The sequence below is a fragment of the Nanorana parkeri genome, unplaced genomic scaffold, assembly GCF_000935625.1.
Source record: "Nanorana parkeri isolate BGI_ZX_2015 unplaced genomic scaffold, ASM93562v1 scaffold3071, whole genome shotgun sequence".
NCBI lineage: Eukaryota > Metazoa > Chordata > Amphibia > Anura > Dicroglossidae > Nanorana > Nanorana parkeri.
Genome location: NW_017309339.1, coordinates 14,607 through 41,427, shown reverse-complemented (window position 1 = coordinate 41,427; position 26,821 = coordinate 14,607). Strand labels below are relative to the sequence as shown.

The 26,821-nt window shown below is 46.1% G+C and overlaps 2 protein-coding genes across 2 annotated transcripts in view; both read right to left on the bottom strand.

Annotated features, from left to right (window-relative positions):
- The window catches only part of LOC108802733 (E3 ubiquitin/ISG15 ligase TRIM25-like), a 9,531-nt gene extending 6,350 nt beyond the window's left edge, over window positions 1-3,181 (bottom strand). The window contains exons 1-2 of the mRNA XM_018574588.1: window positions 3,110-3,181; window positions 1,383-2,138 (exon numbers count right to left, since the gene is read on the bottom strand). Of these exons, the coding sequence (XP_018430090.1) occupies window positions 1,383-2,138; window positions 3,110-3,181 (828 nt within the window). The remainder of the gene's footprint in view (window positions 1-1,382; window positions 2,139-3,109) is intronic.
- Window positions 3,182-4,881: 1,700 nt separating this feature from the next.
- Window positions 4,882-26,486, bottom strand: LOC108802732 (tripartite motif-containing protein 7-like). Its single transcript, XM_018574586.1, has 3 exons — window positions 25,439-26,486; window positions 24,750-25,297; window positions 4,882-5,085 (listed from the first exon to the last, which is right to left on the bottom strand). The coding sequence occupies exons 1-3, from the start codon at window positions 26,484-26,486 to the stop codon at window positions 4,882-4,884; spliced, it is 1,800 nt and encodes a 599-aa protein (XP_018430088.1).
- Between the last annotated feature and the right edge of the window lie 335 nt (window positions 26,487-26,821).

Below are 26,821 nucleotides of genomic sequence, written 5' to 3'. Positions count from 1 at the left end.
AATATTTTGTATTTCTGTCTGTGTCCCTGTTGTAGATTTTCCTTAATTTCCTGTCCAAAAAACTGTTGTCACCAGAACAGGAAGTGAGGGAAATCTCCCTATTGGGGCCACCGGATAACAGTATAAACCTGACAGGGGTTCTAATCCTCCCCCACTCCATCCAGAACTGAGAAATATAGATACAACCGAAAGGTGCAGGCTCCAGGACTGTCATCCCAATCCTGACTACACTACCTAGTGTGCCACTAACCCGGAACAAGCATGCAGCCAGTGAAGTCTGAATCATCTGATCTAATGCATGCTTGTTCCTGTTCAGTGACGCACGAGGTACTGAAGTGAAGTTGAGGATGAAGATGACAGCCCCGGAGCCTGCAGAGCCTTATAAATCACTAATGTAATTTCCTGTCCACTGCTTCCTCCTATTGGCTGAGTATTCCACCAAATCAGATTCCCCGCCCTGTGATGTCACCAGTCTCCGGGCAGATATCTCACATCTGATTCCCCCAGATATTTTAATACAACCTCCCCATACACACAGGGCCGGATTTCCCACAAGGCCACTGAGGCTCGTCCTCGGGGTGGCAGGGAGCAGAGGGGTGCCAGGGGTGTAGACTCTCCCAATGCCAGGGACATGAAGTTTCGGGTGCAGGGTGGGAAGTGGTTTTCTACATTTTGCGTTGTTGTGAAGAAGCCGGGCTAAATGTAGAGCTGGGAAGCTGCTCGTTGGTTTACTAGTGATCGCAGTCTGCAGGTCCGTCCTCCCCCCGCCGCCTCCAGGACTTATGTTCAATCTCTGACTGATCTCTTCTCCAGTCCATTCTTGATTCACGCAACTTGACTCTGCTTCTATCTGACCCCCTGAAATCCTCTTCCTTATAATGTCGCACTGAGGAGGGATTCCGATTGGTGAACTTCTGAGGTTCTTGCTGAACTCTCATTGGTCTTTCTGCAATATACTGCTTCCTATATGACCTGGATGCAGGTTTCTTGTCATATGATATCTGTTGATTATTACCAGCTATATACTCCTCTGTACGGTAATCCAGTAATATGTCTGTAACCCCCAATGTTTGCTGTACAGCCTCAATATTATGTCCTCCAGCCTGGAGGTATGAGTGTAGTCTAAAGCGGGTGGGTTGGGGGCGTGGCCTGGATGGTTCAGCAGTGATGTGACCTTTGCCCTTTGTACTAGAATGTGGATAGACATGTGTTCCTGGACCTTCCTGTACAATTACCCCAGACATGATATCTGATAAACCTGTGTGTAATGTGTGTGAGATCCCAGCCACCTCCAGATCCCCTCCATCATGGAGGAGTCTATCATGTCTCTCTCTGTCCTCATCATCTCCATCCTCAGTATCACACAAGTCACCTGTGTCTGATTCCTGTAAGACAGTCAGTGGATCTGTCATGTTACACAGCTCCTCAATGTGACGCATCTTCCTGGACAGCTCGTCCTTCTTTATTTCCAGCTCCCGGATCATATCCAACACGTAGAGGGAGGTCCGCTCTGCCTGCCCGGAGATGTCACTCAGGACTCTCTTCTCCAGGTCCTCCAGACGTCTCCTGAGGTCTCTGAGCAGGGCAGTGACTCTCTCTGTTTCACCGGCTGCTTCTCCTTGTACTTTCCTCCTGTGTTCCTCCAGACTCTGGACTCTTCTCTCCGTCTCCTCTCTCTCTGTCATCAGTTTCTGCAGAACATTCCTCAGTTTCTTCTTCTTCTTCTCAGAGGCCTCATCCAGTGACTCCATCTCATGTCCTTTATGTCCTCCTATCAGACAACAGGACACACAGATACAGGCATAGTCCTCAGTGCAGTAATACTCCAGGATCTTCTTATGGACGGAGCATTTCCTGTTCTCCAGGGAAGTGGTGGGGTCACATAAGACGTGTTCTGGTGCCTTGCTGTGGACTCTCAGGTGGTTGTCACACAGAGAAGCTTCACACAGCAGACAGGATTTCACAGCAGGTACAGGAGTGTGAATACAGGAAGTACAGAGGACCCCGGACTCCTTCTGATCTGGCTGAGCTGATAGGAAATTCTCCACTATGTTACGCAATGTTATGTTCCTCCACAGCGCAGGTCGCTCCTGAAACTCTTCTCGGCATTCAGGACAGGAATATCCACCAGACCTCTCCTGTGTATCCAGCACACAACCAATACAATCCCGGCAAAAGTTGTGTCCACATTTCAGAGTAAACTAATCATTGCCCCGATGTAAATCCAATGTCTATCACGTCGTCTCATGTGGCAGATCCATTGTCAATCATAATGAGTGACTCTTCACCGACACGGCGATCTTCTCTCGGTGCTACCACTCACAATGGAGAGTTGCCTGGCCGCGAATGCCGGCTGATGTCATTGACCATGGACCATGAAGCTCTCACTCCCTAAGAAGCCGCTGGATGAATTGAGCCCCCCTATCCTGTCTAGGGTACACAGTTCCTTTGCTGCCCCAAAGCACCCATTGACCCTCTACTCGCGACCAATTAACTGGCTTTTACGCTGCTGATGTTTTGTCTGTGAGGAATGTGACAGACTGAACCGTCACTGGGGCTGCTGGAGGAGCCTCCTTCCCATTAACTATGGACCTAGAACTATGGAGACCCTCCATAGACCTCTTGGGGTAACATGGACCCATTCTACTAGGTTCATGTGTGGAGTGACAATACTGCATGTTTCCCCTGACATGACATGGAAGTGACCCTGTGTTCATTATAGGCAGCAGACTGTCTGGAGGGGCCATTGTTTAGAGTGATGGGCTCAAGCTATTATCTAATTAAGGACTTCCAATGCGGCACCTGGCTGTCTAGGGGAGGGAACACACTGCACTCCTATCTGATTCTGTGAGGTATAAACTCTGTGCGCTTTCTTCAATAAAGCAGTTCTTGGTTTCCACTTCCACATTGGCGTTGTCTGATGTTTGAGGAGTTTAGCGTTCTATCCTAATATATTGGTTCCGTCCAATAATTAGTCAGGTTTGGGCTGAGGACCCTGGAATTCAGGTTCCAGCGGAGAGGAAGCTGATTTTTGACGGAGGTACCCAGTCGGGGTACCAGGCGTTCTGTCACAATTGGTGGCAAGCGGTGGGATCTGCTTCCTCTATACGGGCAGTCCAAACCACCACCGGGACCCAGAGCCAGCTACTATCGGAGGAGCATCCTGGGAGTTATTGGCCATGGAGGCGGAACTGCTGTGGCGAATGCAGCAGGTGTTGGAGCACCTTGACGAAACTGGTCCTGCACAGGTCGAGCGAGGTGGGAGAGAGAGGATGCCCAGCTATGCATTCCAAAACAGCTTTTCACCGATGTTGGAACTGGGGCTGGCACAGCGTCGGAGCCAGAGGTTCATGGGAGAGGTAGAGGAGAAGTTCAGCAGCCGGGTCCGGAGAAGGTTGGCAATCTACAGAGCCAACCCATCTGAGGTAGCAGTCCAGATAACCAATGCCGAGGTGCAGGAGCAGATCACCCGTTATCAGGATATGCAGACCGCGGTGATGCTGGGATGGGATATTGCTGAATGGGACTTTGAGCGGCAAGTCAAAGTCGCCATTTCCGGGATCAGAGGGACAGTTCCGGAGGAGTTGCACGTGGAATGGAGAGCCCTGATCCAGCTGGAGATGTGGGAAGAGGCCCGGGAGAATTACTATGGCTGCAGAGGTGAAGTCCTGTCTTCCCTAGAACAGCACTTCGGGGACCAGGTGAATCTGAGAATCAGCTTACTAGGCGGGCAACCCACAGAGGAAGGGATAGGAGAAGTGGAGGGTCTGGTGCAAAGAGAGATGGAGCTCGAAGATCAGTACCGAGTGCTATACTGTTTTGCCAACTGGTGGCAAGTGAAGGCGGGCATGCACTATTCCCTGGAAGGTTATGACCTTTGTGGCCCCGGCTTATTGTGGGAAGCGTTTGGGGAGAAGGCTGACTTTGGCAGTCCCGAGGACTATTGCTTCTGGGACATCCAAGCCAAATGGCAGGAGAGGTTGCAGACTATGGAAGTCCATGCCTTGGAGCCCGACCTGGCCTGGCTGGTCCAACAAGAGTGGTGCCTAGAAATGGACTACCTGGAGCTGCTGGAAAGTGGTCTGCTATTCCCTTCCGAAGATGAAGACCCAGTGGAAGCCACATCCCCAGAGACATGGGATTTAATGGACTTTTCTGTGGAGGATGTACAGATTGCTCAGTCCCCAGGTGAGGCGCTGGCAACAGGACAGAGGGCCACAAGCCTTTACCCAGCAAATGGTACATTCCCCGGAGTTCCAGGGAGAGGAGGCAGCCGGCCTCTCTCCCTAGAGGCAGAGTGAGTTCCAGGGAGAAGAGGTAGCTGACCTCTCTCCCCAGCAGCATTATGGGTTCCAGGGAGAAGAGGTAGCTGACCTCTCTCCCCAGCGGCAGAAGGAGTTCCAGGGAGAAGAGGTAGCTGAACTCTCTCCCCAGCAGCATTGTGAGTTCCAGAGAGAAGAGGTAGCTAACCTCTCTCCCCAGCGGTAGAATGAGATCCAGGGAGAGGAGGCAGACGGCCTCTCGCCACAGTTGGCAGATGGAGATCCAGGGAGAGAAGGCAGCCGGCCTTTCTCCCCAGCGGCTGATGGAGATCCAGGGAGAGGAGGCAGCCGGCCTTTCTCCCCAGCATCTGATGGAGATCCAGGGAGAGGAGGCAGCGAGATCCAGGGAGAGAAGGCAGCCGGCCTTTCTCCCCAGCGGCTGATGGAGATCCAGGGAGAGGAGGCAGCCGGCCTTTCTCCCCAGCATCTGATGGAGATCCAGGGAGAGGGGGCAGCCGGCCTCTCTCCCCAGCAGCAGATTGAGCATCTGGAAAAAGGTGCAGCTGACACTAGTCCCCAGTGGCTGAGTGCTTCCCAAGGAGAGGAATTAGATGTCCTTTCATCCAAGCGACTGGAAGAGCATCAGGGAGAAGGTACAGCAGGCATTTCTTCCCAGCAGCTGGAAATGTTCCAGGGTGAGAGTGTACCCGACACTTCCCCCCAGTGGCAGCGACACCGGGAGTTCCAGGGAGTGGAGGTCAGCGCCCTCGCTCCCTAGCGGCAGTGTGTTTAACCGGGAAATGATATGGGCAGCATCACTCTCCTGCGGCAGAGTCAAGCGGACCAGTTGGAAGAGCTTTTTTGATTTATCTTGCCCGACTAACACAGGTCCAGACCAGTTGGTGGTCTGGTACCTGGTTAGTCTACGGTTGGGATGGGAGAAATGTGACAGACTGAACCGTTACTGGGGCTGCTGGAGGAGCCTGGGGGCTAGCCTCCTTCCTACTGACTATGGACCTAGAACTATGGAGACCCCCCTTGGTTCCAGACATGGAACCATTCTCCTAGGTTTATGTGTGGAGTGAAAATACTGCATGTTTCACCTGACATGACATGTATGTGACCCTGTGTTCAGTATAGGCAGCAGGCTGTCTGAAGGTGCCATTGTTTAGAGTGATGGGTTCAAGCTATTATCTAATTAAGGAATTCCAATGCGGCACCCGGCTGTCTAGGGGAGGGAACACAATAAACTAGTTCTTGGTTTCCACTTCAACATTGTTGTTGTCTGATGTTTGAGGGGTTTAGCTTTCTGTCCTAATAAATTGGTTCCGTCCAAAAATTGGTCAGGTTTGGGCTGAGGACACAGGAATTCAGGTTCCAGCAGAGAGGAAGCGGATTTCTGATGGAGGCACCCAGTAGGGGTACCAGGCGGTCTGTCACAGGGAATTTAATTCAATAAAGTTTTGAGCAGAGGGTTAGGACACAGGGCACCCCTGGTCCTACAGACTCCAAAAAGCACATACAGCCTTCACAGATAAAGAACCTTCAAGCTGACCCAGCATTCTGTGAACTCACCTCCTGACTGTGAGACAGAAGCTTTATCTCCCCCAGACAGAAGGATCAAGGGAAGACTCCTGAATATTTATACCCTCTACCAGCATGTAGCACTGGCAATAAACCTCCAAGAGGTTGGTCAGGGAGGTTTAAATGTTCATAACTCTTATTTATACAGAAGGAGGTGATATCAGTTTTTCTGGAGTACATCCTACAGGTGCTCTGCTGCACATACAGGTCTAAGGCATCCCCAAACTGGATTTGGCTCACATAGACTTTTATAGGGCTCAGGTGCTATATTCAGGGTTCACGGATTTCCGGCTGGGTTTGGTGAAGTCTAGTGAACTGAACTTTGATGGGTTCCCTCATCCCTATGTAGCGCTCTTGGTATTGAGGCAGACATAACTCAAGGAAATATGTCACTACTGAGTAGATGAAGAACCATAATGAATGTCCCAGAACCATTTATTTGGTGATAAATGTCCCATGCACATTCCTCTCAGGGTGAAGTTCTCATCCTTGGGACATTCAGAATGATGGACACCAGTCACTTTGCAGTGATGTTTAATAGCACATGTTCATGAAGATAATATTGTCATGTACCTGTCTGATCAGCCCCTGTTCAGGGTTTGAACCTGGGTCTCTGGCACAGAATTGCACAGAACTAGCCATTCAGCCACTGGAAGGACTTGCTTTTTCCTGCAGGTTTTTTGTATTCAGCAACTCTCCTTATGGACACTTTGGCTCCACCTGCCAACCAGCTGTAGAAGATCTGCAATTAACTCAGACTTTAAATACCGGACACTTCCTGTGCTCTGAGCCCGTTGATTTGGGTTAGTTTCCTGTGTGAGCGGCCTCTGTGTTGTATGCTGGATTTACACCATTAAACTTGCCTGTTTCCTGACTATACTTCTGCCTGCCGATTTTTCATTGGTGAGGAGATAGTTACATAGTTACATAGTATTTGAGGTTGAATAAAGACATTAGTCCATCAAGTCCAACCTATTAGGATTCTAGGAGTACCTGTACCCCTGTATATTACCTGTACCCCTGTATATTACCCGTACCCCTGTATATTACCCGTACCCCTGTATATTACCCGTACCCCTGTATATTACCCGTACCCCTGTATATTACCCGTACCCCTGTATATTACCCGTACCCCTGTATATTACCCGTACCCCTGTATATTACCCGTACCCCTGTATATTACCCGTACCCCTGTATATTACCCGTACCCCTGTATATTACCCGTACCCCTGTATATTACCCGTACCCCTGTATATTACCCGTACCCCTGTATATTACCCGTACCCCTGTATATTACCCGTACCCCTGTATATTACCCGTACCCCTGTATATTACCCGTACCCCTGTATATTACCCGTACCCCTGTATATTACCCGTACCCCTGTATATTACCCGTACCCCTGTATATTACCCGTACCCCTGTATATTACCCGTACCCCTGTATATTACCCGTACCCCTGTATATTACCCGTACCCCTGTATATTACCCGTACCCCTGTATATTACCCGTACCCCTGTATATTACCCGTACCCCTGTATATTACCCGTACCCCTGTATATTACCCGTACCCCTGTATATTACCCGTACCCCTGTATATTACCCGTACCCCTGTATATTACCCGTACCCCTGTATATTACCTGTAGAAATCGTCCAAAAGTTTCTTGAACAATTCCACATTATTTGCTGAGATATTCCTGAACCCGTGCTGATTGTCATTAACTATCCCATTTTCCTGAACAAATTCTACCAGATAATCCTTTATTATGCCCTCTAGCATTTTACAAACTACCGTTGTAGTTCATATGTAAATATCACAGTAGAGACTATTTCCAGTGGGGGGCCAGTAGCCCCTATTTTAATTTTGGTTGCCCCTGTCTGCCTGACATCTTGTGTCCGGGTTTCTGCTGCCATGAAACCCGAACACAGCATTTAAAACCCGAACTGTCCGGGTGAATCCTAATGAGGAGATAATGAACATTTACCACCTCCTCATATTGTGAACGGACAGGAAGTGATTTGTACTGAGCCCTCCAATGTTGCATAACTGATAAGATAATAAACATTTATTACCTCCTCATCTTGTGAATGGACAGGAAGTGATTCATACTGAGCACTTTGGTGTTCATTCATTGATGAGGAGATGATAAACAATTACTGCCGGTTATTTAGAATGAACAGGAAGTGATCTGCACTGATCACTCCTGTGTTTATTCATTGATGAGGAAATTACGAATATTTACCACCTCCACTTAATGTGAATAAACAGGAAATGATCTGTACTCAGCATTCCAGTGTTCATTCATTGATGAGGAGATAATAAACATACACTACCTCCTCATAATAGGAATCTGTACTGAGCACTCCAATGTTCATTCATAACTCCTCATACTTTGGACAGAAAGTGATCTGTACTGAGCACTCCTGTATTCATTCATCGATGAGGAGATAATAAATATATACCACCTCCTCATATTAAGGAGGGACAGGAAGCGATCTGTATTGAGTACTCCGATGTTCATTCATAACTGAGGAGATAACAAACATTTACCACCTCCTCATCTTGGGAATGGACAGGAAGTGATCTCTACTGAGCACTCCAATGATTATATTGATGAAGAGATAATAAAAATTTACAACATGCTCATTTTGTTGACCCTCCGCTGGAGACATCAGACCGGCACCCCGGAGCAGAGAAGCAGCACAGAGTATGTAGCAAATTCATATACTATTATTCTGCATTGCTGTATAATGTATTGCTGGGATTTGTAGTCCTCTATAGGTGATGGTATTATTCTGCATTGCTGTATAATGTATTGCTGGGATTTGTAGTCCTCTATAGGTGATGGTATTATTCTGCATTGCTGTATGTGACGGAGGATGTGGGAGACACAGAACACACACGGAGAGCAAGAGTAGTTTTATGCACCCTTTGGCTAAGGGGCTCTTTATTAAGAGGTCAACACACAGGGTGTAGTCCGGCACAGCGAGATAAAATTCATAGGGTCTCAGGGCAGCAAACCGGCACAAAAAGGGTTAAGTCCACAGGGTCTCAGGGCAGCAATACCAGCACAGAAAGGTTTAAGCTCACAGGGCCTCAGGGCAGCAACCCGGCACATAAAGGGTTAAGTCCACAGCATCTCAGGGCAGCAACCCGGCATAGAAAGGGTTAAGTCCACGGCATCTCAGGGCAGCAATCCAGCACAGAAAGAGTTAAGTCCACAGGGTCTCAGGGCAGCAATCCAGCAACTTACGGGTGAAGTCTATTGGGTCTCAGGGCAGCAGTTCAGGCACAGAAAGGGTTAAGTCCACAGGTCCTGAGGGCAGCAGTTCAGGCACAGCCCCAAGATCAAAGGCTACTTGCCGCTCTGCTAGGGGCTGGGGGGTGCGTGCCTCTGCTGCTGCTGGGGAAGGTAGTGCGGCCGGACAGTGACACTGTATAATGTCTTGCTGGGATTTGTAGTCCTCTATAGTAGGGATGCACCGATACCAAGTACCGTACAAGTACCGATACATTTTTGTTTATTGTCATGTGACACTTTTTCTAAAACAATACAGACTGATGATTTCAGGACAGTGGTGGAGCGCCGGGGTCCGGTCCCAGCTGCAACCGCTACAACCCTGCTAGTTCTCATGAAAATGCCAAGTATCGGCACTGGTACTCGAAAAGTATCGGCACATCCCTACTCCATAGCTGGTGGTATTCTGCATTGCTGTAGAATGTATTGCTGGGATTTGTAGTCCTCTATAGGTGGTGATATTTGTATTGTTGTATAATGTGTTGCTGGGAGTTGTAGTCCCTCTACAGCTTGGAGTCAGTGGCAGAACTCCCAGGGTTGCAGCGGTTGCAGCTGGGACCGGCCCCGGTGCTCCACCACTGTCCTAAAATCATTAGTCTGTATTGTTTTACAAAAACTGTCACATGATATGAATTTTTTTTTTCGGTAATTGGTATCGGCGAGTACCTGACCCCATCCCAGGATGATTGGAGTAAAGAAATAATATCAACAGCTCTTCTGACCTGGTCTGGACCCGGCCTACCAGTTATAAACCCCACCTGGTCCCGATGGATATAAGAATTTAGGAAAGAGTTGAATCGTTTGGCTTTGGATTTTCGTCATGGATTTGAGATCGTTATTTATTAAAGAGATCGGTCTGTAATTAGAGGCCTCCACCGGATCCTTGTGGGGGCTCAGGAATAATACTTAAAAAAGCTCTCTTCAGGTCTGGGTCTAGGGAGCCCCCCGGGACTATGGACTTATAAAAAGGCTTCAAGACGAGGTGCTAAAATATCTATAAACGTTTTGTAATAGGAGGGAGGCTGACGAGCCATCAGGACCCGGAGCCGAGGCATATTTTATTTGAGATACAGAAATGGGTTCTTTCCAGGTTTGCCTATGAGCTGTAGATAAGGAGGGAATAGAGAGCTCAGACATTCCATGGGGATCAGGGAGGATTCTCTCTTGAAGTATTGTTTTAGGGTTCGGGGTGTAGGCACCCGTCCTGGACCTCGTTTTAGGGATGCTATAACAACGAGGTCTCTGGGACCATTTTGAAGCCAGAAGTGGACCTATTCTATCCTTATGAACATGAAAGGGTTCATACATCTCTCTCCCGGAGTTCTCCTTTACACACGGTGTATTCCAGACACTGCCGTCCCCATTGCAGAGTTTGTATATTGGGATCAGATCTCTTCTCTAAGGAGGACAAGTTTCATTCCTGGAGGTCATCTTCATAACTCAGGTCCTCCATCTTCTCTGAACTCTCTCTAGGTGAAGAATGTCCTTCCTGAGGATTGGTGACCAAAACTGCACCACGTGAGGCCCAACCCGAGATTTATAAAGTGTGTCATGTACAGCCCAGTGTACAGAGTGCTGTGTTCAGGAGTATGTCATGTACCATTGACCAGTGTGCTGCCTGCTCTACCTCTTTAATTGGTTAATCCCCCATCATATTCCTTCCTCCCGGGTCTGTATAAGACAAATATCATCATTACAGCCAAAAACTCCAACAAATCCGGATATTATAAAGAATATTATCAGAGAAGAAAACTGGGAAGGTCGTCATAAATCCTCGACATGTTTCTGAGACCAAAGGGCGACTTCTTCAGGAGATAACAGGAGGCGGGTCTGAGATTGTACAGATCTATGGATTAGTATAACAGAGAATGAAGTGTAACAAAGCAGAACATGATCACACTCCAGTCATACAAATCCATCAATGACCAGAGGACATCCGTCTCATCTCCATGATAAAACCTCCACACTTTGCTCCAAGGAGTCTGGAGGGGGCTGCAGGGGATGAAGAGGAAGCCATATTCCACCACCGATCCCTACATCTGGGTGTAACCTCATAAGGACTGAGTCCATTCTATGTCATTGTACTCTATGATATCTGAGGAATGCTCCCCATGTAATGATTAACACTGATAACCCCCAACACATCAGGTGACGCCTTAGTATGGGTCCAAACTTCACATATGTCATCATAGGTGTAGATATAAACCTACAAGAACATAGATCATGTGACATCAGCAGAGATACCACTTTACAGTAATCCTCTGTATATTGAAGTGTGGCTCCCGGCCCTCAGAACATCCTCCAGGACAGAGGCATCATGGAGACCGGAGTCTTCTGAAATCCTTCATCACTGGCCAAGCTATAACCCCCACCTAAAGGGTCTGATATGAATTTGTAGGGGAACCCTATGCTCCTTTTTCTAATTCTATTTTTGTGAGACAATTGCAGGTATTCGGTCCACTTCTACAGAGCACTCTTCCCCCTCTGGCTGTTTGTTTGGCTTTGCCGAGCCAAAGCATGAGTGCTCAGCTCGGTGGTCTACTTTGGCTGCTGTAGCGGCTATTGTAAATTTTTGCATACAGGAGACCTTTGGTTTGGCTGAGCTCACTGGCGGAACTACCAGGGTCGCAATTTGCGACTGGGCCCTGGCGTTCCGCCACTTGGGGGGGGGGGGCGCAACAAGGAAGAAGAGGGCCCCCCGCGATCGTGCCGCTCCTTCCCTGCCGCACAGCCACCCGCAGCATGTACGGGCGGCTGTGCGAAAGGGCTGGAGAGACTGTCACTGGTCCCGGAGAATGAGCTGGTCCCACCTCTTAGGGGCGGAGCTAAGAGGACCGTCTCATCTTAGCTCCGCCCCCTGGCCACCAAGACATGGCCTGCAGGAGAGGGAAGGTAAGTCTGGAGTGGGAGGGGGCACGGGAAGAGAGAGAGAGAGAGAGAGTGTGTGTGTGTGTTGCTGGGACTTGTAGTCCCGCATAGCTGCTGGTAATCTGCATTGCTGTATGAAGATTATACAGCAATGCAGAATAGCTCCAACTATATAGGACTACAAGTCCCAGCAATACGTTATATTATTAAGTGGGGATACACCAGTGCCAATACTGGGAATTTTCACGAGTACTCATACTAATGCCCCGATACTAAACGCAGATACCGGTGAACAACGACGTAGTCGAATTTGCCGACCTCAGCATCTGCGCTTGCGCACAGACCGGCATTATCGAGGAAACCGGGATTTATTCTCAAAGTGTTTTGTTTAAATCGTTAATTGTGACTGTTAATAATATTCAATCTATCATTTACTGCCATGGACGGTAGACTTGTGCGCCGTCAAAAAATGTATTTAGTTTCGTTCCGTTTCGGAATATCCGTTATTTCATATTTCGTAATTCGTGTCCGAAACTCAATTCGGATTCGTACAAAATACGAATTTTCATTAGTTTCGGCACATTTTCGTAACTGTACGAACATTCGTTATGATGAAGTTAAAAAGCAAAAATACCTTTGTTAATATTGGAGTCGATGGTAGTTTTTTTTAATCCGAATCCGAAATTCCGTTGACCAATTTCGGATCCGAATCCGAATTCCGTTACAATGGAAACGTGACTGTTTGGTTAACCAATCAGAGATTTTCTTCTGCTGCTGAGGGTTGCATTACAGGCACGAAATTCCGTTAACGGAATTTCGTATTTCGGGTAAAAAAAAAAATCTTGTCATGTTGTTCAACTTCATTTACAGGGGTAATATTAGTTCCCGTTTCAACTAAATTCAGATCCGAAATTCGTTAACCGAATTTCGTATTTCGGATACATTCAGAAGCATTGCAATTCGGATTTCGGATGCTTCCGAATTTACGAATTTCAGGAACTTCCTACGAATTTCGCTTCTTAACGAAACGAATCGCACATGTCTAACGGACGGCATATTATTAACGGTCACAATTAACAATTACAAACGAATACTTTGTAAATAATACTTTGTAATTGGGGGCCCTCAGCTGGTATGGGTGCTTCCCCCTGTTGCTGTCTGGATTTGTAAGGAGCGGGGCCTGGCCCCATGGGAACCCAGAAGGAGTAAGTGTCCTCGAGCTGGTTGTGGTGCGGCTGGGGACACGGGTGGAATGTTATGAGAGGCCTTTTTAGGGCTGGCGGGCACCCAAAGACCCCTTCTCAGGTCAACCCTTGTTTAAAGTATTTTTTTGTATATTTGGTTTATTACTTTGGTTATTGATAAAGTTGTTTGTTTAATAAAAGGGGCGGCTGTGGCCGTTAAAATCCATGTCGCGCAGTCCGTGCGTTTATTGGAGTTTTAACGGAGGGACAGAAAATTGACGAATCCGTCAGTCATGACATTTTATATACCGGGAAATAAACAGAGTTATGATTTTTGGAGTTACTGACATTTAAAGGTGGACCTGAGATTTGTATGAAAACTTTTAACCATGTGGAGCAGCGACATCCCCACCCATAGTTGTCACCACCCCGAAGGGATGACGAATGTACCAAAGAGGCAGCTAACTACAGATAGAAGAACGCGTGATAGGATGGAGGGTTTTAAGGAACGAACCTTTGTAACTAGAGATAGATTTGTCACGTGGGATCCTGTGAAGGAGTGATTGAGTGCGGAGGGTACCAGAGGGCAGAGACGGAGTGAATGCTGTACCGTGGCTGTGTGTAGGCTGTGAGAGGGAGTATTGGAATGTGCTGCTGTGCTGGGAGCTGAGGGTGAGAGAGATAAGGAGTGTTAACCCATTAGGAGATGGCACCATTTAAGCCGATCTGCTGGTAACCGTTGTAGGAGTATTAATTCTGCTGTGAACTTTTCTAGTAATATTAGTCTGCTGTGCCCGTTGTAGCATTCAACGGGTCGGAAAACTGTGCAAGTATTAATCTGCCGGGAATTGAGGGAGTAATAATCTGTTGGGAATTGTAGGAGTATTAATGTGCTTGGGGGGGGTGACACCAAAATGACTAAGTCATTTTGGTGTCACCCCTCCAATGGTGGCACCCGGCGGGCCGCACCCCCCTTGTGACGCCACTGCTGGGAACTGCAGGAGTATCAATCTGGCAGGAGCTGTATGGGTAGCAACCCAATGAGATAGTGCTGAGAGCTGTAGGAGTATTAATCTGCTGGGAACTGTGGGAGTGGTAATCTGCCGGGAGTTGTGGGAGCACCAATATGCAGGGAGCTGGGGGAGCATTAGTCCCCTAGTAGCAACGAGAGTATTAATCTGCTGTGACTGCAGCATTATTAATCTGCCGGGAACTGTGAAACTATCAATCTATTGGGAACTATGAGAGTATTAATCTGCCAGGAACTGCAGGAGTATTAACCTGATGAGGACTGCAGCAGTATCAATCGGCAGGAGTATTAACCTGCTGGGAAACGATGGGAGCATTGGGCTTATGAGAACTGTCGGGCTATTAATCTGCTGGAAACTGTGGGGGTATTATTCTGCTGGGAACTGTGGGAGTATTATTCTACTGGGAACTGTGGGAGTATTATTCTGCTGGGAACTGTGGGAGTATAAATCAGTTGCGAACGGTAGGAGTATAAATCTGCTGGGAACTGTGGGAGTATTATTCTGCTGGGAACTGTGGGGGTATTATTCTGCTGGGAACTGTGGGAGTATTATTCTGCTGGGAACTGTGGGAGTATTATTCTGCTGGGAACTGTGGGAGTATTATTCTGCTGGGAACTGTGGGAATATTATTCTGCAGGGAACTGTGGGAATATTATTCTGCAGGGAACCGTGGGAGTATTATTCTGCAGGGAACTGTGGGAGTATTATTCTGCTTGGAACTTTGGGAGTATTTTTCTGCGGGGAACTTTGGGGGTTTTATTCTGCTGGGAACTGTGGGGGTATTATTCTGCTGGGAATTGTGGGGGTATTAGTCTGCTGGGAACTGTGGGGGTATTATTCTGCTGGGAACTGTGGGAATATTATTCTGCAGGGAACTGTGGGAGCATTATTCTGCAGGGAACTGTGGGGGTATTATTCTGCTGGGAACTGTGGGAGTATTATTCTGCTGGGAACTGTGGGAGTATTATTCTGCTGGGAACTGTGGGGGTATTATTCTGCTGGGAACTGTGGGGTAGTATTAGTCTGCTTGGAACTGTGGGAGTATTATTCTGCTGGGAACTGTGGGAGTATTATTCTGCGGGTAACTGTGTGAGTATTATTCTGCTGTGAACTGTGGTGGTATTATTCTGCTGGGAACTGTGGGGGTATTATTCTGCTGGGAACTGTGGGAGTATTATTCTGCTGGGAACTGTGGGGGTATTATTCTGCTGGGAACTGTGGGGTAGTATTAGTCTGCTTGGAACTGTGGGAGTATTATTCTGCTGGGAACTGTGGGAGTATTATTCTGCTGGGAACTGTGGGAGTATTATTCTGCGGGTAACTGTGTGAGTATTATTCTGCTGTGAACTGTGGTGGTATTATTCTGCTGGGAACTGTGGGGGTATTATTCTGCTGGGAACTGTGGGAGTATTATTCTGCTGGGAACTGTGGGAGTATTATTCTGCTGGGAACTGTGGGGGTATTATTCTGCAGGGAACTGTGTGAGTATTATTCTGCAGGGAACTGTGTGAGTATTATTCTGCTGGGAACTGTGTGAGTATTATTCTGCTGGGAACTGTGGGGGTAGTATTCTGCTGGGAACTGTGGAGGTATTATTCTGTTGTAGTATTAGCTGTTGGGCACTGGTAGTATTAATCTAATGAGTAATACATTACTGGGTACTGACAATGTAAAATATCTGTATCAATAATAGCTGCTGGCCTCCTAATCATCGGGAACTGTGGACGTATGCTCAGAATATTACTAGGAACTGTGGTTTTTGTCGAGTACTCTATGTGATACTGCAGTCAGTGCGAGTACCGTTTGTCAATTTAAAACAGGATGATATCTGAGTCCTAAATTAAATGTAAAAGAAAAAACATGTCTTCCATGAGTGGGCATACAACCCGGTGCGTACGCGTAAGAAATGTATGCGTTTCTTGAACATGCGTTGGAGGGTGAATACTGTTGCGCCAGATGTGAGCGAGTTGTGTGTTTGGAAGCCCAGATTCTGGATCTAAACAATAAACCGGCAACACTGCGGAACATAAACAACATGGAGCCGAGTCTGGATCTGACGCACCAGGCTGTGGTGGAGGGCGGTACTGAGGAGGAGGGGGGTTTGGAGGAGCAGGATCCTGACGTTTGTAGCTGGGTTACTGTTAGAAGGAGGGGTAGAGGGATGAGTGTTAGAGAGGCCAGCCCTGAACTGATACACCCCAATAAATATACCCGGTTGCGGGGTGTTGGGGATATTAGTTCAGGGGTGGCATTGCTGGAGCAAGACGCTTCCCTATCCGCAGGGCAGTGCCCTCACCGGTAAGGATGGAAAAGAGAGACAGATTCTGATGGTGGGGGACTCTATTATCAGACGGACAGACAGGGTAACCTGCCATTGGGACCTTGAGTGTCGAACAGTCTGTTGCTTACCGCGGGCTCGTGTTCATCACATGGTGCATTGGATGGACAGGTTACTGGATTGGGTTGGGCATGAACCAGCTGTCATGGTGCACATCGGCACCAATTACAAAATTGGAGGCAGATGGAGTGTCCTAAAAAACAAGTTCAGAGTCTTAGGCGCTAAGTTGAAGAGAAGGACCTCCGCGGTAGTATTCTCTGAGATAATGCCGGTGCCACGAGGCCACTCCAGAGAGGCAGAGGGAGTTGAGGGAACTGAACAAGTGGCTCCGGAGCTGGTGTCTGAAAGAGGGCTTTGGGTTCATGGAGAACTGGGCTGACTTCTCAGTCGGCTACAGGCTCTACAGCAGAGATGGGCTGCATCTAATTGGGGAAGGTGCTGCACTTTTGGGGGAGAAAATGGTTAAAGGACTGGAGGAGCTTTTAAACTAGATAATGGAAGGGAACTAAAATGGAGTTAATAGATGAAGAGCAAGTAACTAAGGCTCTGTTCACACCTAGGCGTATCGAATATGCGCGTTTGTCGCGCGTTTCGCTGTGACATACGTGCGTTTCCGAGAGCAAATTGGCTTGATCCCAATGGAAACGTGAGACAAAAACGCCGCAAAGAAGCTCATGTACCTTTTCAGGCGTAGGCCGTTTTGTAGCGCGTTCGGACGGGCTGAAATACGGCAAGGTGTGAACCATACCCATAGAAAACAATGGGATTTTCATGTTTGAGCATTTTGAGCGTGTAGAGCGTTGAACGCGCTACAAAACGTACAGGTGTGAACCAGGCCTAAAGGGGCAAAAAATATAAAGGGCTGTAATACAAGGGGGGGGGGGGGGGGGGGGGCAGCAGGCGCACTCCAGTCAATATATTTTGTAATGAATCAACCGTACCGAGGTCAGATACGGGATTTAGTTGCACTTCAGCAATGAGTATTAATAGAACTCAAACCGCTAGCACCAAACTAAAATGTATGTACACCAATGCTAGAAGTCTATCAAACAAACTAGAGGAGCTCGAACTTAAGCTACTCGAAGAGGACTTCAATATAGTGGGAATAACAGAAACTTGGCTAGACAGCGCACATGACTGGGCAACTAATGTACAAGGGTACAACCAGTTCAGGAGGGACGGGGTTAGTAGAATGGGGGAGGGGTATGCATCTACATCAAAAACAATCTAACTGTGCACATAGGAGATGACCTCATGAAAGAGAGTTGTGATGGTGTAGAGTCCTTGTGGCTAGAACTAGATAAGATTGATGCTAGTCATAAACTGATTGTGGGTGGGTGTTATAAACCCCCGAACATAAGGGGAAGAGGAGGAGGCTCGCCTACATTCCCAAACAGAAACAGCTGGTAAGCAGGGGAATGTTGTTATAATGGGTGATTTCAATTATCCGGACATTGAATGGTCACATGGTACCACTCATTCTATAAAGGCCGGCCATTTTCTAAACCTGTTGCGGGGCATTTTCATGGATCAGATGGTTGAGGTCCCAACCAGGAAGAATGCTATACTAAATTTATTAATCACTAATAATGCGGACCCAGTTGCAGACATAGTGATTGGGGATACTTTGGGTAATAGTGATCACAGGGTGATTACCTTTAATGTTGGGTACAGAAAAGAGAATTACCATTACCAAGTGCATACCATCGGGTAACAAAAAACTAGAAGATCAAGAACTAAGCCCGCATGGCTAAATAAAATGGTAAGACAACGCATCAAAGACAAGAAGCCGGCATTTATATATAAATATAAGATGGAGGGGACGGCATTGGCATTCCAGAGTTACAAGGAATGTAATAAGAGATATAAACATGAAATCCGGGCAGTTAAAATAGATGACGAGAAGCATATCACCCCCCCAGTCTGAAAGAAGACCCCCCCCCCAAAAAAAAATTCCAATATTTAAACAGTAAAAAGGTAAGAAAAGAGCAGGTGGTCCCAATAAAAGATGAGAACGGGAGAATAATCACAAACCTCAGGGAGAAGGCAGAGGTATTAAACTAAGTATTCTCTTCAGTATACACTCAGGAATAAGATGGGATTAATGGAGATAAGAATGTGAGTAGCTCAGTGCGTAAGATACCGCAGGGGGTGACGGTAGTCAGGGTTCAACACAGACTGGAAAAAGTGTGAATAAATCGTTAGCACCAGATAACCTGCACCCCAGGGTACTTGAAGAGCTTGGTCATGTTATAGAGAGGCCATTATACTCCATAATGATTGGAAGGGTACCAAGTGATTGGAGGAAAGCTACGGTAGTAGCAATATTCAAAAAAGGTTCAAGATACTAAACGTGGAACTACAGACCAGTCAGTCTAACATCAATAGAACAGGGAATCAGGACAGGACCCTGACTTACATTATTACTCATGGACAAAAGCCCTTCCATGGTAGTGACGGTTAAGAATATAGTATTCAGGAATTCTCTGACTGCTCTAGTGAATGTCATTTCCTGCCTCTCCTGCCCCTGTGGTCTTCTCTATGTCAGATGAACCATAAGGACCCTCTGTGGCCGGATTGGGGGAACACTGTAGACTTATTGATCGGGGAAGTCTAGAATGCCGTGTTCCACATCACTTTACATATAAACACAATACATCCACGGAGAGATGAGAAGTCTACATGATAGAAATGATCCCTCTAATGTTACTGCTGCTGAGAGATTTCATAGATGATGTCCCATCAAACATATCGGATATTCCCCCCCATACACCCCGACATTGTCCTCTATGAGCAGAGATGAGTGTTTCTATATTTTATATCTCTGTAATCTTTGATCTTTGTGCAGTGATCAGTCCTTATATTAAGTTCATTTATAAACCTTCATATCTTCTTCTATGTATTTGTTATTTATATACAAACTTCTGATTGTAATCATTGACAGATTTATATTTATACAACTTTATTCTTAGTAGTTCAGTGAAGTTAGAGTTCAGAATAGTTGTCCTTTTATATACTCTGTACATTTGTTTCTCTTTCTCATTGGATTGTTACATTGATTCTTCTTTCTGGTGTTCATTACTCAGATTGTAATATGTCTCCCCCTAGAGGCTCTTAGATGCTACATGTGCGATTCTACCAATGAGTGATGTTGGTGTATTTAGGGACTTCATATTCTATATATTCTTTATATATATTAACTGATCATATATTATGTTTATAAAATCCTAACAGCACTGTAAAGTTCTGTCTGACACGCGAGATGTTTTTAATATCCCGTACATTACTTTTGACCTTTATTAAGCAGTTACTTTTATACTGCACTCAGATCTGTGCGCCGGGTTTTATGTTTTCTTTATAGTGTTGTTACATGGATGTCTCCCTATCCCACTGACCGGGCTGCAGGATCAGCGCATACGTCTTCTATGGATTAACTATCAGAATAACCGGAGCTCCTTTATCACTAATAATATACAGTCCACAGCCAACTGATCTAGTTGTGCAAGTTGGTGACTTCTGTTTTATGTAAATAATCCTAATGTTTGCCTCAGAGTGAATCACTCTCTATGTCTATACAGTATAAAAAAAACATCCTCATCACTTCCTATTAGAATGCGGCCTAATCAATCTGCTTACATACTCTGCAGGGAAGGTGCAATATTTCTGGCTTTAGTGTCTGAAATAATACACTCTCATTTTTATTTCATGATAATACCGGTCTGGTCTCTCCCTCTGAAATTGCAGCCTAGTAAAAGTGCATACATAGTGGCGGAGTCATAAATGTTCTGCCCTTGATGGCGCTCAGTAACATAGGATTTCCTGTGTTCCTCAGCACTGTCTTGTGGCGCTAGTATCATACAAACTGCATCTGCCCAGCGATACAATGGGTGGAACATTTATGAATCAGTCCCATAGTGTGTGGAGTCAGTGCAACATTTTTGGCTCTCTCTGTACAGTATATCCATACAGATTATGGTGAGATGGGACTAAAGCAGTAAAAAAATCTCTCACTCTAATCACTGCACAGTAAAGTCTTCTTAGAACAGAAGGTGATCATATGTCCCATTCCCCAAAAAAAGGGGAAGTACTCCTTATTCCAGAACAATGGGCGGAGCCATGCAAATCATTGCTTCACACCCCAACTGGACAGATACACATCCATAGCCTAATATTATAGATCTGTGTATTACAGTCTGCATACAGCTGTTCCAGGCTATTTGGCCTTCATCAGTGCAGTGTATGGAAACCATGGCTTCTATGGAGTAGGGTTTGGGACCCAACGGGACAGTGTAACCATACAGGTGTTGGTGAGAAGAGACTAAAGGAATCAAAAAGACCCCAACCCACCCGTAGTGCGGTGCAGGCAAAAAAAAACAATGCTTGTATGTAATGAGATAGATAGTCTGTAATGTAAATGTGATAGATAAAGCGGTCCGACCTCACACATATAGACACAACATCCGAGAGAAATGATTCTGATTAAAATATCATTTATTTCTAAAATAAGCCAAAAATTCCAATAAACACCCAAAACACGTCCCATGGTGACTCTAACAACCATTGTATGTAGAAGAGAAGAGTTACAAAGTAAAAGTAAAGATGAGAAAGTAGAGAGATGAAGACATGGAGATCCTTAGACATGGCGGGTGGACCAAGGATCTGACCTCTTCATCTGACCTCCAATCCTGGACAGTTGTCATGGAGGACCATCCAAAACATAAACATGTGACCTATGACATCATTGAGTGAAGAATTTGTACAAGCAGCACATCATTCATTACAAGAGACATTCATTTCTGTCATCTCAGAACACCTCATCAGCTTGTCCCACCTCCAGACCCCCAAATACCTCATTGTAGAACAAGGAGACCAACTGTCACTGTGTTCTACAACAAGACATTCCAAGGATCCGGAGAACAACCATTTGTTCTAATCACATCTTTCTGTAAAGTCATTCCAGCAAGTCAGCCTGTTATTCTAGTCCCTCGTATGGTGACCCCTCCCCCATACACCATAACCCCGGGAAGTCTTACTGAGGAAATATATACCGTCCTTTCATCCTGGTCACTCTGATGACCCTCGTATGGTGACCCCCCCTCCCCCATACACCATAACCCTGCGAAGTCTTACTGAGGAGATATATACCGTCCTTTCATCCTGGTCACTCTGATAACCCTCGTATGGTGACCCCTCCCCCATACACCATAACCCCGGGAAGTCTTACTGAGGAAATATATACCGTCCTTTCATCCTGGTCACTCTGATGGCCCTCGTATGGTGACCCCTCCCCCATACACCCCAACATTTTCCTCTATGAGCAGAGATGATTGCTTCTATATTTTATATCTCTGTCATCTTTGATCTTTGTGCAGTGATCAGTCCTTATATTAAGTTCATTTATAAACCTTCATATCTTCTTCTATGTATTTGTTATTTATATACAAACTTCTGATTTTAATCATTGACAGATTTATATTTATACAACTTTATTCTTAGTAGTTCAGTGAAGTTAGAGTTCAGAATATTTGTCCTTTTATATACTCTGTACATTTGTTTCTCTTTCTCATTGGATTGTTACATTGATTCTTCTTTCTGGTGTTCATTACTCAGATTGTAATATGTCTCCCCCTAGAGGCTCTTAGATGCTACATGTGCGATTCTACCAATGAGTGATGTTGGTGTATTTAGGGACTTCATATTCTATATATTCTTTATATATATTAACTGATCATATATTATGTTTATAAAATCCTAACAGCACTGTAAAGTTCTGTCTGACACGCGAGATGTTTTTAATATCCCGTACATTACTTTTGACCTTTATTAAGCAGTTACTTTTATACTGCACTCAGATCTGTGCGCCGGGTTTTATGTTTTCTTTATAGTGCTGTTACATGGATGTCTCCCTATCCCACTGACCGGGCTGCAGGATCAGCGCATACGTCTTCTATGGATTAACTATCAGAATAACCGGAGCTCCTTTATCACTAATAATATACAGTCCACAGCCAACTGATCTAGTTGTGCAAGTTGGTGACTTCTGTTTTATGTAAATAATCCTAATGTTTGCCTCAGAGTGAATCACTCTCTATGTCTATACAGTATAAAAAAAACATCCTCATCACTTCCTATTAGAATGCGGCCTAATCAATCTGCTTACATACTCTGCAGGGAAGGTGCAATATTTCTGGCTTTAGTGTCTGAAATAATACTCTCTCATTTTTATTTCATGATAATACCGGTCTGGTCTCTCCCTCTGAAATTGCAGCCTAGTAAAAGTGCATACATAGTGGCGGAGTCATAAATGTTCTGCCCTTGATGGCGCTCAGTAACATAGGATTTCCTGTGTTCCTCAGCACTGTCTTGTGGCGCTAGTATCATACAAACTGCATCTGCCCAGCGATACAATGGGTGGAACATTTATGAATCAGTCCCATAGTGTGTGGAGTCAGTGCAACATTTTTGGCTCTCTCTGTACAGTATATCCATACAGATTATGGTGAGATGGGACTAAAGCAGTAAAAAAATCTCTCACTCTAATCACTGCACAGTAAAGTCTTCTTAGAACAGAAGGTGATCATATGTCCCATTCCCCAAAAAAAGGGGAAGTACTCCTTATTCCAGAACAATGGGCGGAGCCATGCAAATCATTGCTTCACACCCCAACTGGACAGATACACATCCATAGCCTAATATTATAGATCTGTGTATTACAGTCTGCATACAGCTGTTCCAGGCTATTTGGCCTTCATCAGTGCAGTGTATGGAAACCATGGCTTCTATGGAGTAGGGTTTGGGACCCAACGGGACAGTGTAACCATACAGGTGTTGGTGAGAAGAGACTAAAGGAATCAAAAAGACCCCAACCCACCCGTAGTGCGGTGCAGGCAAGAAAAAACAATGCTTGTATGTAATGAGATAGATAGTCTGTAATGTAAATGTGATAGATAAAGCGGTCCGACCTCACACATATAGACACAACATCCGAGAGAAATGATTCTGATTAAAATATAATTTATTTCTAAAATAAGCCAAAAATTCCAATAAACACCCAAAACACGTCCCATGGTGACTCTAACAACCATTGTATGTAGAAGAGAAGAGTTACAAAGTAAAAGTAAAGATGAGAAAGTAGAGAGATGAAGACATGGAGATCCTTAGACATGGCGGGTGGACCAAGGATCTGACCTCTTCATCTGACCTCCAATCCTGGACAGTTGTCATGGAGGACCATCCAAAACATAAACATGTGACCTATGACATCATTGAGTGAAGAATTTGTACAAGCAGCACATCATTCATTACAAGAGACATTCATTTCTGTCATCTCAGAACACCTCATCAGCTTGTCCCACCTCCAGACCCCCAAATACCTCATTGTAGAACAAGGAGACCAACTGTCACTGTGTTCTACAACAAGACATTCCAAGGATCCGGAGAACAACCATTTGTTCTAATCACATCTTTCTGTAAAGTCATTCCAGCAAGTCAGCCTGTTATTCTAGAAAGAACCCAACATGAGCATAGAAGCACTTAGTGATGTCATCTCATCATTAGTAACGCAAATCAGAAGGATTTTTCTTTATCACATCTAGGGACTGGAAGGTATGGGGGAGGGGTAAAGTCTAAGGACTACATATAGAGGGGAATTTACTAAGACTGGAGCAGACACAATCTGGACCAATCAGCTTCCAGCTTTCATTTTCAAAGCTTCACTGAAGAAGCTGAGGATGGAATGTGATTGGTTCCTGTTGTAAATTTTCCTTCATTTCCTGTCTGGTAAATAGTTGTTACCAGGACAGGAAGTAAGGGAAAATCTCTCTATTTGAGCCCCGGGTAGCAATAAAAACCTGACAAGGGTTCTAATCTTCCCCCACTTTATCCAGTACTGAAAAATTGATAAATCTAAAAGTTGCAGGCTCCAGGATTGTCATCCCGAGCCTGACTACACTACTTAGTGTGTCACTGACCCCGAACACGCATGCAGCCAGTGAAGTCTGAATAATCTGAACTTCTGCATGCTTGTTCTTGGTAGTAAGATGAAGATGACAAACCCGAGCCTGCAGCATTATAAATATATATTTAATGTAATTTCCTGTCCACTGCTTCCTCCTATTGGCTGAATATTCCACCAATCAGAGTCTCCGCCCTGTGATGTCACCAGTCTCTGGTCTGATTTTTTACATCTGATTCCCCCCCAGATATCTTTATACAACCTTTCCCTACATATAACCCGGCATGGAGGGGCTCATTGAATGTGGTGGTGAAGGTGTGGAGGTGTCGGATCGGGTCACACAGATCATAAAAGGAGATCCGCCCGGCCTCATAATCCAGATCTATCCTGACTCTCTTACTGGAGACATTGCCGAGTAATGGGATCTGATTATTGTCATGTCTCACTGAGTACTGAGTATGACTCCTCTCCAAACTCCAGGACTTCTTATTATCTCCAATCCCTGACTGCAATCCTCTCCTCTCTATACTGGGGTAACACATCCCGACTATCCAGGACTTTGAGCCCCCGACATCCACTTCCCAGTAATGTCGCCCTGAGGAGAAACTCTGACTGCTCAACACCTGAGAATGTTGAAATCTCTCTGGAGTTTCTGGATGTTTCTGGCTCTTTAACGACCAGGATGCAGATTTCCTGTCATCTGATATCTGTAGATTATTACTAGCTGTGTTCACATCCAGTAATATGTCTGTAACCCCCGACACCCCCAATGTTTGCTCTACAGACCCAATATCATGTTCTCCCGCCTGGAGGTATGAGTGTTGTATGGTGGAGGTGGGTTGAGGACGTGGCCTGGATAGTTTAGTTGTGAGGCGAGCTTTCTTTCTACTAAAAAGTGGATAGACATGTGTGCCTGGACCTTCCTGTACAATTACCCCAGACATGATATCAGATATACCTGTGTGTAATGTGTGTGTGATCCAAGCCACATCCAGATCCCCTCCACCATGGAGGAGTTTATCATGTCTCTCTCTGTCCTCATCATCTCCATCCTCAGTATCACACAAGTCACCTGTGTCTGGTTCCTGTAAGACAGTCAGCGGATCCGTCAGGTTACACAGCTCCTCAATGTGACGCATCTTACTGGGCAGCTCATCCTTCTTTATTTCCAGCTTCCTGATGATATCCGTCACGTGGAGGGAGATCCGCTCTGCCTGCCCGGAGATGTCACTCAGGACTCTCTTCTCCAGGTCCTCCAGACATCTCCTGAGGTCTGTGAGCAGGGCAGTGACTCTCTCTGTTTCACCAGCTGCTTTTCCTTGTACTTTCTTCCTGTGTTCCTCCAGACTCTGGACTCTTTTCTCCGTCTCCTCTCTCTCTGTCATCAGTTTCTGCAGAATGTTTCTCCATTTCTTCTTCTTCTTCTCAGAGGCCTCATCCAGAGTCTCCACCTGATGTCCCCGATGCTCTCCAGCCAAGCTGCAGGACACACAGATACAGGCAGAGTCCTCAGTGCAGTAATACTCCAGGATCTTCTTATGGATGGAGCATTTCATGTTCTCCAGGGAAGTGGTGAGGTCACATAAGATGTGTTCTGCTGACTTGCTGTGGACTCTCAGGTGGTTGTCACACAGAGAAGCTTCACACAGCAGACAGGATTTCACAGCAGGTACAGGAGCATGAATACAGTAAGTACAGAAGATCCCGGACTCCTCCTTATCTGGCTGAGCAGACAGGACATTCTCCACAATGTTATGCTGTGTTATGTTCCTCTGCAGTGCAGGCCGCTCCTGGAACTCAGCTCTACATTCAGGACAGGAATACACTCCATACCCCTCCTGTGCATCCATCATAAGATCAATACATTCTCGGCAGAAGCTGTGTCCACATTTCAGAGTTACAGGATTTGTATAAGTGTTCAGACAGACGGAACATACCAGCTCAGCTCTCAGATCAGCAGACGCCATCGCTGACAGCAGAAGAGGGAAGTGAAAGCCTCCGACACTCATTAACCAGTGTGACCGATTCTGTACATTCCTACACAGGGCAAGGCTGAGACTCGTTTTCATAGGAATCCTTATTCAGAGGACACAGATAATACATGGGAGGATTCCTGACCATAATCTCCATATCTGGGTGTAAAGAAGGGGGTAGCCCTGAACCCCATTCTCTGCTCCCCTATCCTCCCCAGCTCCTTGTTGGTCCCCCCTTCCTCGCTCCCAGCCTCCCCCAGCTACAGCAGCCTGGGCTTGCCTCCCCCAGCTACAGCAGCCTGGGCTTGCCTCCCCCAGCTACAGCAGCC

What these genes read in the sequence shown, in the direction of transcription:
- LOC108802732 (XM_018574586.1), bottom strand. Translation starts at nt 26,486, where the DNA reads ATGGCGTCTGCTGATCTGAGAGCTGAGCTGGTATGTTCCGTCTGTCTG. An exon ending in TGGGGTAATTGTACAGGAAG is followed by an intron (nt 25,298 to 25,438) that starts GTCCAGGCACAC and finishes TTGGGTCTGTAG; the next exon opens with AGCAAACATTGGGGGTGTCG. An exon ending in TATCTGGGGGGGAATCAGAT is followed by an intron (nt 5,086 to 24,749) that starts GTAAAAAATCAG and finishes ACTCTGCCGCAG; the next exon opens with GAGAGTGATGCTGCCCATAT.